Below are 13,414 nucleotides of genomic sequence, written 5' to 3'. Positions count from 1 at the left end.
AGATAATTCAAATCACTGCTGATGCAGTGCAAGTTACAAGTTTAAATCTAAATGAAGCCAGTTTAAAAGAGCTAATTTAATTCACAGCTGTGTTCAGTTTAAATAAAACATCGATATTAGGTCTTCATTCTTTTTTCTTTTTATGGACGGATATGCTTCCTCTTGTATGGCATGTAAGTTGATTAAACTTTAAAAATATGAATTGGGTCATATGCCCAGATTGTCTTCCCTTTTGAAATTTCTTTTTAAATTTCCCAGTTACTGGAGACCATTACAGACATGGATTTAAAAAATCATTTTCCTCTTCGAAAGGCAGCTATGCTCACCACTATACCACCAACACTTTAAAAGTAAATTGAATAATGAAAAATGTTAGTCTTTTTTTTTTTTTTTAAGATTTTTGATTTATTTATTTGACAGAGAGAGATCACAAGTAGATAGAGAGGCAGGCACAGAGAGAGAGAGAGAGGGAAGCAGACTCCCCGCCGAGCAGAGAGCCCGATGCGGGACTCGATCCCAGGACCCCGAGATCATGACCCGAGCCGAAGGCAGCGGCCCAACCCACTGAGCCACCCAGGCGCCCGAAAAATGTTAGTCTTAAAAAATGATGAAACTGTACCTTGAAATCATTTGGAAAAAGAAGGAAATGGTGATATTATTTCCAGAGAGAAAAGTTTTATCTTAATCATAGATTTAAAAGATTTTGTGTGAGGGGTACCTGGCTGGCTGTGTCAGTTGAACATCCAACTCTTGATTTCTGTTCAGGCCATAAACTCAGGGTTGTGAGATCAAACCCCACATCAGGCTCTGCCTCAGTGCAGAGTGTGTTTGTCCTCTCCCTCTGCTGCTCCTGCCACCTACTTGCTCCCTCTAATAAAAAAATAAAATCTTTAAAAAAATAGAAGATTTTGTGAAATATTAATGTTATTCTTACTCCAGATTATTCAGTTGCATATATGATTATGTTCAGTAGCATAAATATCTATCTTTTCCCTTTGGTAATTAGTTATCCTTTTTAATGAGTAGATAATGCTACTTCTAAATTTTATTTCCATTTGGTTTATGTCAGTACCCTAAAATATGTTTATTAAGGTTTTATTTATTTATCTGACAGAAAGATAGCAAAAGTGGGCAGAGTGGCAGGCAGAGGGAGAGGGAGAAGCAGGCTCTCCACCAAGAAGGGAGCCCGATGTGGGACTCGATCCCACATTAGAATCATGACCTGAGCCGAAGGCAGCCATCCAACTGACTGAGCCACCCAGATGCCCTAGTACCCTAAAATATGTTTGATAAAGAGGAAAAGAACTGGGAAGTTTTGTTACACACTTGGTCATTCATGATTATAAGTCATTTTCTAAAAATAAGCTGCTTTTTTTCTTTACCTGTTTGACAGTAATATTCACAGTTTCCACTAGGGATTATCTTTTTCATACATTTAATGTTACTATTTTAATAATGCTGACAGTGATGTTTAAACAATGTGATGTTTAAACACACACACTTTTTTTGTTTCTAAGATGTTTTATATTCTGCTTATTGATTCTTGTACATTCAAAGTTTTTTTTATTGTTTAATACCTAGTACCCAATGTTGCTTTAAGTTGAGGCCAGAAGGATGAGAAAGAACCAAGTATATGGAGAGTAGAAAGAACAGTATGTGTCAGGGACCTGAGCTGGAAGTACCTAGATGGACCTTTTTGAGGAGCTAATGGAAGAGTAACTTAAGATTGATTGGAGAAGTAAGTAGGGAATAGATCATTTAGAGTCCTAGTATAAAGATTTGGATTTTAAGTACAGTAGAAGTTGTTGGAGTGAGTTAAGTAAGAAGGTGACATATCCTAATTTACCCCAATTTCTAGAAAATCACTTTCATTACTATGTGGAGTCTTGCATTATTTTGAAAAGTAATTCTGCTTTCTTTTTTTAAGAGAAAGGAAAGAAAAGAAACCCTGTTCATTCCCTCTGAAAATGAGAAGATTTCGAAACAACTCCACCTTTGTTATAATATTGTTAAAGATTGTTATGTTCGAGTTTCAAATAATAATCAAACCATTTCCGGATGGGAGAATGGTGTGTGGAAAATGGAATCCATATTCAGAAAAGTTGAAACAGACTGGAACATGGTAATTTCATGCATGAGACTGTTTAAAAACTTAGTCATTGTTTTAACAAATGTAGATTGTTTCAGTTGTATATAAAGTGAAAACTGATCTATCAAAATTTTAATAATACTCAAACCTGTAAAAGAAAATCCTCCCAACGTTTAATCCAAAGTCCCTAAGAAATTTGTGCATTTGTATCAAGGAAGCATCCATTTTCGTTAAGGAGGCTGAAATTAATTCATTCATGGGGAAAAATAAATGTATGGCCAACTCATGACTCATTTTTGCATGAATGTATAAAATATAGTGTTATTTAATTCCTTGGTAGGTACTTATTGATTACCGACTAAAGCAGGCTAGTGGGGACTCTAACATTTAATCTGAAGTCCCAAGAGTTAACCATTTAACACACTTTCATTTCATAAGAATGCGGATGATTGAGCAGCAATATTGGTTATTTCTTCTCCATGCCCTGAAGAGTAAAGATAAAGGTGCTAGGACTAGTAGTTTACTTATATCAACCTGCATTGTCGTCATAGGCTATCTGTTACAAGTAGAAGCTTTGCTTTTAAACTGCCCTCCCCTTAGATACACACCAAAAATGAACACAAAATTATGCACATGACCTCAGTACATTGAACCATATTATTGATAGATTTTCATAGGAGTTCATCAACTTATAGGGAGCTTTTAAAGTTGACTTCCCAAGATTTTTGAGTAGGAAAGGAAGTTTCTCATTTGTAAGACACATTGGCTAGATTTAAAAAGTGAGTCATGTGTTAACAGCTGCTAGTGTTTATGCTTATGACTGTTCTAGGCATTGAATACAGAAGACACACAGAGATAGGATCCCTGCCTTTTTTCCCAGTCTTGTTTTTGTTCTAAAATTTACCTTGGTGCTTATATTGGTGATCTTTTTGTATTAAACTAAGAATAATTTACAACATTATTTAAATTGTAGGTTTAGGAATTTTCTTCTTGAGTTGACAAACATAAAAATTAGAAGAAGATCAAATTGAAAATTTTAAGATGTCTGTATCTGTAATTGACAATATAGTTGATGAGAGAGGATGAACTTCTCTGGAAAACTATCCTTAAGCCAAAGATTGTTCTGAACAGAAAGCAGGATAGGATAGACATGTTATGTATCCAAGGACTAAGCTACCCTTCTGAAACTAGTGAAAGAGTACGCCTTTCTCCCTCACCAGCAGTGTTAATGGAGAAAGTTAATGGAGAAAATAATGACTTTCTGCAGAAGATTTGGTGTGATGAGAAACAGTTCGATTCTATGTAATATTTCTTCTCTGTCTTACTCATTTGTTCATCAGCAAACATTTATTGAATGCTTGTTAATATCAGGCATTGTCTCAGCTACATGGATAAAAAGATAAAGATACAGTGTCTGCCCTCACAGTCTAACAGGGGAAGCCAAAGCATAAACAGCCATCTTACCCATGATGCAGAGTGCTATAATAAGGATATCAACACATTGCTATGGAAACACCGAGGAGGGAGTAATTAGCTCTGGCTGTGGGAGTTGGGGAAAGCTCCGCGGAGCAAGCGACATTTGAGCTGGACACTGAAGGATGAGTAGGTGTTCATGAAGCAAGAGAACAGCAGGGGAAAGGCATGGAGTACATGGCATGTTTTGGAGTTCTCTAAATAGGCCATTGTAGCCAGAGGGTATATTTATAAGTAAGATTTAAATAATGTAAATGAGATGTGGAGGTCATTAAATAAAAAAACGGACTCCCACTCAATTAAAGCTTATGCTTTGATGTACCTGTACAGAGGACATCACTTTTAAAACTTGAGTGAATCTGTTTCAAGTTGTAATATGAAGAAAATGTGAGAATCTTCATTACACTTACAGAGTCTAATAACTTAGAAGTAATATATTGCCATTGAAACATTGAATTTTCTACCTAAGTCAGTATTTTTGTATTTTCTACCTAAGTCAGTCAGTTTTGTATTAGCATGTTCCCCATTAGAGATTCTCTAGCTCCACTAAATAGAAGAAGCCTGTTTCCCACCACATCTTTCCTCAGTAACCTCCAGCGTGGAATCCTGACAGATATCATGCAGTCTGCCCTCAGATATTTAGAACAGATTCTTGCTGTCTCAGAGTTAGCCTCCCAGGAATGTGGAGACTTACTAAGTGTTACTATTTGGCAGATACACAGTTCAGTGATGTCTAATTTGGAAGGAGTATAAAAAGCTGGATCAAAAAGACCACTATATCTTTTAGGAGGCAAATGATAACACCTTGATAAAAGTGTTAATAGCTTCCTAATTAGTCTTCCTGGATCTCACAGTTATTTTCCATGCTGTTAAGCCAGAAAAGCATTTTCCAAACCCCAGTCATTACCGAGTGCTCGAGTAAGAAAGAGCTCAAGTCTCTTCTGAGTCTGGCCTCTGCTTTCTTCTCTGGCCTTGCCTTGCACCATGCTACCCCCTTGCTCTACGTTGCAGTTGGACTGCCCTTCTGCCTTCTGCACAGAGCCCCTTTTACTTTCCTTTGTGTTAGATTCACTTACTCCTTTGTTTGGAACTGAGTTTAAGCCTCACTCCCTCTAGTCCCAGCTAACTCGATCCATTTCCCCCTTTATTTATTCACTGTTCATGTACCTCTCCTTCGTGACATTTATTTAATAAATTTGTGTAAGAATAGATTATTTGTCTTTGTCCTACCAGAACTGTAAACATTCTCAAAGAAAAGGCTTTGTCTTTTTCTACTCCCTTGTACTTTCAGTATGCATATATCTAGCATAGGCCTGATAAATGTTTAGTAAAGATTACTGAATATAAGAAAAATGTTTGAATGCATATGGCATAAATTCTACACCACCCTCAATACTGTGTAAGACTGTGTAGACTGTCAAAGATGCTCTGTCTTCATTCAGATGATCCCTTGGCATGTTCTTAAGTACTTTGCATTTTTGCAAAGTATCATCTTTGTCACTAGAGTCACTTTAGCACTTTTTGGTGCATGGCATTATGTCAAGAATTGATTCATTTAGTCATTCAGTAAAAGTGCATTGTTAGACATTGTTTGGCACTTAGATTGTAATGATAAATTAGGAGTCAAGCCTCAAGGTGAGCATAGACTGGTGAAGGAGAAAAACATGTGGGCCAATTGTTTAGATTAGTGAGATAAGTCCTAGAAGTCCTAGAAGAATATGGGTTTGTTTGTGACTCTAAGGGAAAGAAGACAGAAGGAAGAGCCACTGTGCCTTTTTGAGTCAGAGAAAGTAATAACCTGAGTAGGCTTTTGGAGAAGAAGACAAAGGGAGAGTTTCTCAGTGTAGAGACAGGATATAGAAGGGAGCAGGAGATGTAGCATGGGCAAAAGCACTGGGGTGAGAAACACCTGGTATATTCAGGGAAGAGTAAGTTGTAGGGAATATGGGGGAGAAGAATGGGAAGTGAGACTAGAGTCAGGTCCCAAGGACTTTGATTACCTTGCAGTTATGTAACAGAAAACCATAAAAGATTTCAGGCAAGAGAAGGACAGGCTCACACTAATGATCCAGAGATAATTACAGAGGCTGCAGATAGAAAAAATAAGCATAGTACAGAAAGATGTAAACACAGTGGGGACAGTGAGTAATGTTTGATTGCAATGATAAAATGGAATAACCAAAAATAAGAATCATGAGCAATACCAGTTTACCAGCATTAAATTAAAATCAATTGAAATGCAACTTGTTTCATTAGACATGTGTAGGAATATGTGCAGAGTGTCTGCTGCACAGTAAACTTAATTAAGTTAATCTTTTTTTTTTTTAAACTAGAGTTAATCTTACCAGGCTAAGCAGAAAAATCATTTTAAGAGCAGAGCAAAGAACAGCTTCAGCAGTGCAGTACAAACCAAACTTCCAGAAAACCACAGCAGTGGACAGAAGAGCCTGGCATATAGTAATCAGAAAATCTTTAAGTGAGGATCTTCTGTAGACAGAAAAATGTAGAGCGTAAAGAAGCTCACATGCAAATTGTTCTCAGTTTTGAAAATAGTGGTCACAGCCATAACCCAAAGGATACGTTTCTGTTGTGTCCCTTGTTAGTGGCATAGCTGAGACCTTAAGCCATACACAGACTGGTCTTATTCTCACCCACACGTTGTGATCTGCCTGTACTGTATGCCTTACACTTGCCAAAAAAGGGGCAAGGATGGGTCACCAGAGGGAGGGGGTGGCGTACTGTATAGATTTCAGGTCTGTAGGGGTAAAGTCCATGACTTCTGATTTTACTCTTCCTGCTCCTAAAGGAAGGTAGCTCTTAGTAGTCCCCAGAACTGAAAGACCAAGCATGTAGAGCTGCACACAGTAAATGATACCAATGAATTAAAAAGCTGACAGGCAAAAATTTGTCTAAGATAACTCAAGAAAGTGAGGAACATCTAATAGTAAAAAAAAAAAAAAAAAGGTTTTTTTTCTCTAGACCAAACAATTGAATATTTAAAAGCTTGTAAAATATTTTTTCTCCTAAATAAATTATACTTACCAGTTCTATTGCTGTTACACATAGAAAGGACTACAATTGGTGTTTATAAAAATCTTACTGTTTGGGTACATTTCAGTTATCAAACTGAGAATACATATTCTTGGTAACTTCCACCTCTAAAAACGCTGGGTTAAAATTAGTTAGTTAAAATGGTACAGACGGAATATATTGTAAGAAAAAGATGACATGAATTTTCAGTATCAATGGAGTCTGTTTTGTTTCCATATACTGTTTCTTTAGTCTGAGAGACCTTTTATTTGCTCACAATGTGTTTGAATGTTTATTTAAGCATTTAAGAATTCTGTGATGAATTCTATCCTATCCTTTAGTTTTCTAGAGTCTTAAAAGCTGATGCCTTCATGACTGAAAAATGTATGTTTTAGAATAAGCAATTCTCTCAGACATGTTCAACAGCTATTATAAACCTTGTTATGACAGTTAAAACCACAGTTGTGGCCTAGACCCATGTGGTATAACTAAGACAATTCTGAGGGTAAGCTAGAAATTTGAAATTAACCTGACTTGAATCTGTCCTATTTTATACCCCCACTTTTGGGGGGGAGGGGATCATTTGAAACTATTGAGCTCTTAAAAAAGACACAAGACATAAAAAAGCATATACTGAGACATAAATCTAAGTGTATTTGTCTTAAGATTTCTTTTCCCCAGTCTTTGTTTTCTTCAACCACCTTTCTTCCAATAACCCTACTGTTTGGCTCATCTTTTAGAGTTAATCCCCTTTACTAGCCACACCTTTGAAGTAGTAATTATAGGCAATCCATAGATGCCCAGTAGTTTAGGATAGATGGAACCAGTGACTCCCAGGGAGCACTGGTCCATAGCCCCAGGTTCTCCTCACAGACAGGTACAGGAGGAGCACTGCAGTAGGAATGCATGGACATTAGAGGAGGTTATAGTGAGGTTGCCCTGAGCTTGAGTGGAGCAGTCGACACTTCCATACATCTAGGTGTGCCATCCCGAACAATCCAGTCTGAAGAGTTTAAATCATTTTCCTTGGGGAGTGATTGTTTTTAATTGTTGATAACCTCTGGCTCACTGCTTCTAAAAACTTTCCAATTAAATTAGCTGACATATTTAACCTGGAAGAACTATAGGTTGTGAAGTAGAATAGAATATCAGTAGAATACTAGCAGCGATTGGTTTTTTTTACTTGCTGACTAAGCACAGGTTGTAGGACATTTCCACGGCAGATGTGTCATATGGTACTTGTGTTTGTCCCAAGAAGTAAGTTAGAAGTTTCTAAAAGAATAGGTTGTGTATGCAGACTTTTAATACTTAAATACTATTTATTAAATCCATATGAATCCAGAGCCTGTGCCCCCAGAAAATGTGTGATTTGGTTAAGATCATACTAAGTCCATCTGATAAAAGTTACATTTGGGTGGAGAATTATTGGCAGTTCACAGTGGGGTGAAATTCTGTGAAGGACTGAAAGCTGAGAGTTTGGATTTAAAGCTCGAGCCAGTTAACTTACTGTACATTCTAAACTATGCAAATGTAGGAAGGAAGTGGGCTTTTAAAAACATTAATTAGGCAGTTGGAGAGAGATGAGCATTGAGTCATGACTATAGTGGTAAGTATGGTATAAATGAGGACAGTGTTTTTTTGAGACTTACTTCAAAGAAATGCATGAGTTACTGTGTGAGTTTGAGCATGAGGAATAAGTGAATAAAGAGATTCTTAGGGGTTTGAGCCTGGGTGAATGAAGTTACCTGTGAAAGACCAAGGCCGTGATGTCAGTTTTCACGTGCCCATTTTCTAGAATGTGGATGAAACTATGAGAGAAGATGAGCTGGAAGCAGCCAGTAAACTTGGATACCTTAAACAGTTTGTACATTTAAAGTAATAAGGGTCTCTGATAGTGAAGGAATGGGAGCATACTTTGTAGAGAGGCAGCATGAATACTACATTTTAAACCATTACTTAAGAATGACTCAGTTGCTTTCTTGACTTGGATAGCCCATCCCGCTCTGGGAAAGCTTATCTGAAAATCCAGACTTAGAAACCAAGATAAAAAATAATTGCACTTAAAAGGATTCTTCATTTTCAGCAGGACTCATCTCCAGTTCATATCTAATAGCTAGACTTAACTAATTTAAAAGAAAATAAGATTTACTAAAATTTGATTAACATCTACCCCTTAGGGCTTATCGGAGCACCTGTATCCAAGTATCTTTCTTCCAGAGCAAAATACACTATAGGGAAAATTGCTGATAAAATGCAAAATGTTAACAGTGAAAATCTCCTCAGTGGGGAAGAAATTAGGTTTTTAATAATCATGACAGTAGGACTGACTATATGTGTTTTCTACACTATTATATTCTTTATGACAGTTCTTTGTTCTCCTCCTCCTTTGTAGGTGTATTTAGCCCGAAGGGAAGGATCATCTTATGCTTATATTTCCTGGAAGTTGGAGTGTGGGTCAGTTGGCCTAAAAGTAGATAGCATTTCCATTAGAACAAGTAGTCAAACCTTTCAAACTGGAACAATACAGTGGAAATTACGATCTGAAGCAGCGCAAGTAGAACTGTCAGGCGGTAAGCATTTGAATGGGGAATTAATCATGACGAGTATATTTAACACTCCGAAGAATAATGTACTTATTTGAGCTTTTCATACCCAGGAGTCATTCATGTAACGGCAGAAAAAAAATTAAAACCTGTGTAACCTCATTCTAATAGAACTGTTTATGTTTTTATTGTGAAACACAAATGGATGAAGTTGTTTCAAAAAACATATTTCCTCCATAAGGAATAATTTGTATTTATTTTTTTAAAGTTGATTTTACCTGCAGGTTAGGTAAAAAATATGTATTCCAAAACTATCTATATATCCTTCAAGTTGCTAAAAGTGAAGTGTTAATTATTTTTTTTCCTCCAACAGACAAAACTCTTCGCTCCTATCATGATTTTTCTGGTGCCACTGAAGTTATTTTGGAAGCAGAATTAAGCAGAGGAGATGGTGGTGTTGCTTGGCAACATACCCAGCTGTTTAGACAAAGCTTAAATGACCATGAAGAAAATTGTTTGGAGATAATTATAAAATTCAGTGACCTTTGAGAACCTGAACATTATAGAAAAGCTGGCAATAATCAAGGACTTACCATGTTCTAAAGTAGTCTGTTCGTTCAGTGCATGCTTAGTTGGCAGTTTACTACCCTCTGCTAGCATATTTCTTTTGCTGGCTATCCATCATGTACCCCTCATGAAAATATATCTTTATACTGTGGACCATAATGAAACCTTGAATCAAAAGCTCCCTTCCATATGTGACTGTAATTTGAAGTAAAGTCTTACTGCCTCAATATGAGATTTTAATCTAAAACTGTAAGTATAATTTTAAAAGTAAAATGAAGGTATTCAAGATGAAATGCTATTCATGATTGTGATATAATCTTAAGCTAATAATAGTAATATGATGCTTTTTGATCAGCCATTAATTTCTTCATAAGTAATTAGATTTCCCAAGATTTTTAATTTTTAATAAATGTGAAAGTATAGTATCTCATGAGTTATAATGCATGAACATTTTTATGATTGTAAATACATAGATATTTAAGAAATAAAATGAATTATTTTGCCTTATATAATTTTAGTGTTTACTTTGGCTAAATAAGAATCTTTAATAAAGGTATGCTAAATATTGAAGACTATTGGAATAGACAAATGTTAGGAAAACATTTAACATTGACTGTGTATATTCAGAAATACATTATAAATCCATGTGTGGACATTTCAGAATATGCTTTACTTTTGAGGTTACTTTTGAGTATTTCTATCTACCTCACTGAATAAAAATCTGTTCGTGTTTTTGAAACTATGTAACTAGATTCTGCAGTATATGCTAATCAAGAGTTTTGGTGTGTCTATATAACCTCCCCAGTTGAATTTAGTGAACATTTAAGTGTTCGTGTGCAAGCATTGTGATAGCACAAAAGGAGGCAAAGGTTAGAAGGACACAGTTCCTGTACTCTCACTCTTTGTGATCTGCAAAGTGAGTTCTTAACTCTTCATACAAGAAAAGTACATTCTCAGAGATTCTTACCCTGTGCAACTCCATAGGATGTTCATGTGCATTTAAAAAAAAACAAACAAAAAAAAAAGATGCACTAAGATGCTGAACAAAATTCTTATATTTGCTTTTTAATTGTAATCTGTTGATCAGTTTCTTGCTAAAAAGTTATATTTCAAAACAATTTTCCTGCATCTAAAGGTATGAGTCTTGAATATTAAAAAGGTTTCTGGAATTCTCCTGTGTTAATCATAGCTTCATATAGTGGCCAAATACATAAAATTGGAGAGCCTTGACTCTACCTTGAGGTGTCTGATATTGGCATAGGAGTATTGGGATTGAGCAGGTGGCCCAACCTTCCTAACCTCATGAGAAAACCTAGGGATTGGCAAGCATAAAGATGTAAGAAAAATGTCAGTCTCAACTGAATGTACCTCATCTGTGAAAAGAGTACATTCTAATTTTTACTGTGGCTGTAAGCAGAAACATGATTAGAGTTCAAATGTCTTATTTTTATAGACGTGAAATGTTGAAAAGGAAAAGTGGTTGCACACTTTTCTTAAGTGTATTCCATGAGAGTCTCAACCCCAAGGGTACCCAGTACATAATAATAGATATTTTATTATACAGAAAATGTTGACAATAGTACAGAAATCACGGAGCAAAGCAATTTCTCGGTAACGTATAAAGCCAAGTGACAGTAAACTGGTAAGGCGGAAGGAATAGGCAAGGAAGGGCTGACAGGAGAGCCGGTCTCAAACCGACACTAGTATCAGAGCCCAGTTTGTGTAGCCATCCTTTAGGATCCTCTCGCTTAGAGGAGTACGTGGTGTGCTGTGCTGAGAGTGACTGCCAGGGCAGGGCGGTCGTAACTGCACCACCTTCTGGAAACAGGCTCTGTCTGGCTGGTTGAGTAGCTTTCTACTGCCATTGCTCATTGTTTAAAAAGGCTGTTTACTCTGGCTTCATTTCAGGTCCCATCATGGTAATTTTACAGCCTGCTTTTTGTTACAGTGAGTTTGGGTAGAGGGTGGTTTAAAAAAGTACTTGTGCTGGAACTCACATTCTCAAGATGAACAAGAAGCTACAACTGATAAAATTGTGAATTTTATCAGTTTGCAAGGAAAAGAAGTGCCTCATGTTGAAGGAGGGTTAGAGAACCATTTATCATGAACTTTTGGAATAGGAAGCGTTGTTGATTCACCCGGAATCCTCACTTTTCACTGAGGAAACTCAAACCCAGAGAAGTTAAATGACCTGTCTAAACAATGAATTGCTGTTTTAGTGAGTGTTTCATGAATATAGATACTTCTATAGGAATGTTCAAGTTGAGGTGTTAAAATTGATATTTAGAATCAGTGATTTTTCTACCTGTAGGTAAACTTCCCTGGAGAACAAATTTATTGTAATTTGATGATGGATTGTCTAGATAAGTTTGCTTTGGTGTTTGTGTAATAATTTTTTAAAGACTTTTTTCCCTCTGTAACAATAAATTGTATGTTGATTTTATAGTCCAAGTGAATACACTCTTCTAAGCTAGTAACTGACTCAGATGGCATTCCTTCCTTAAACACTCTTGGGGGAAAAAGAATAAGAATAAAGTAACACAAGTCATGATTGGTTTTACCCCACTTAGCCTGTATTACAGTCACATCTTTGTATGGACCAAAACAGTGCTTTATTTCTGATAAAAGATTTAGAATGGGCCTAAGCTAATAATGGTCACCTTTGTAGTGTCTAGTGAATGCCAATGACTTTGGTGTCTCATTCGATCATAGTGACCTTGTATGTATTTTGAAACTGAGAGGCTAAAAGGAGCCGGCAGTATTTCATTGCCATTCCCTGTCATTGCAACACCACAAGTAAAGTTCAGACTCAAAAGTTCAGACCTTTCTCTCTCCTCTTAATTTGCTAAAGACTTGCTCTGAGATCAACACAACTGTAGCAGCAACTAGAAATCTGTAAGTAAGCCAGAGAGGGCCTCAGAAGAGCTAAAACAAATACAATGAAGTCTAACCACTAAAGCCCATATTCTTTATTATGAGAGTGCGTTTTGGGTAGTCTCAAAGTCTGTTGTATACTGATTTTAAATGTTTAAATTGTTAAAACCATTTTTATTAAAAAATTCAAACTCGACAATAAAATAAAAGTGCTCCCCACACTGCACCTGTTTACAGAAGTAACTGCCAGAATGTTTACATGTGTTTTTCCAGAGCTTTCGTGGAAATTCTTATATTCATGCATGTACACGTGCACACAAAATCAGTTTCCATGTATTTGGTTTTTGTCTTTTTATGTAAATGGAAGTGTATTTTTTTTCTGCTTGTTTTCTTAACAATGTGTCTAAAGAAGTCTTTCCATGGTTGGCAATAAATCGGCCATATTCTTTGTAACTGCCTCACAGTATTCCTTTATCTATTCCCTTATTTACAGATATTTAAGTTTTTCCCTTTTTTGTTATTTCAAACACTATGCAGTAAACATCAGTATACATATTTCTTTCACACAGGATATATGCAAAGATGGGCATTTTTCATCTTAACCTGTCTACTGTCCCATCATTTCCTAAAGGAGGTACCTCAATTTACACACTCAGTGATAGTATATGAGAGCACCCATTTCCACCCTTTCTTGCCAAAACCAAATATTGCAGTTGCTGTAGCCAGCCTCCAATGATCCTCACCTCCTGGCTTTCATGTGTTTGTGTTGTCCCTTCCACACTAAATTAGAGCTGGCCTGTGTGTCCAATAGAACATGGTACAAGTGACCACATGGTAT

General features: G+C 36.3%; 1 protein-coding gene across 1 annotated transcript in view; it reads left to right on the top strand.

Moving 5' to 3' along the window:
• Nucleotides 1–13,027, top strand: part of NGLY1 (N-glycanase 1) — a 58,344-nt gene extending 45,317 nt beyond the window's left edge. Inside the window, exons 10-12 of the mRNA XM_046003055.1 lie at nucleotides 1,928–2,122; nucleotides 8,985–9,162; nucleotides 9,509–13,027. Coding sequence (XP_045859011.1) covers nucleotides 1,928–2,122; nucleotides 8,985–9,162; nucleotides 9,509–9,684 — 549 coding nt within the window. The 3' untranslated portion in view covers nucleotides 9,685–13,027. The remainder of the gene's footprint in view (nucleotides 1–1,927; nucleotides 2,123–8,984; nucleotides 9,163–9,508) is intronic.
• The last annotated feature ends 387 nt before the right edge of the window (nucleotides 13,028–13,414 follow it).

This window comes from Meles meles, chromosome 4 (assembly GCF_922984935.1).
Source record: "Meles meles chromosome 4, mMelMel3.1 paternal haplotype, whole genome shotgun sequence".
NCBI classification, from domain to species: Eukaryota; Metazoa; Chordata; class Mammalia; order Carnivora; family Mustelidae; genus Meles; species Meles meles.
The sequence above is the reverse complement of the archived record's forward strand: the minus strand, read 5'-3'. Positions and strand labels throughout refer to the sequence as shown.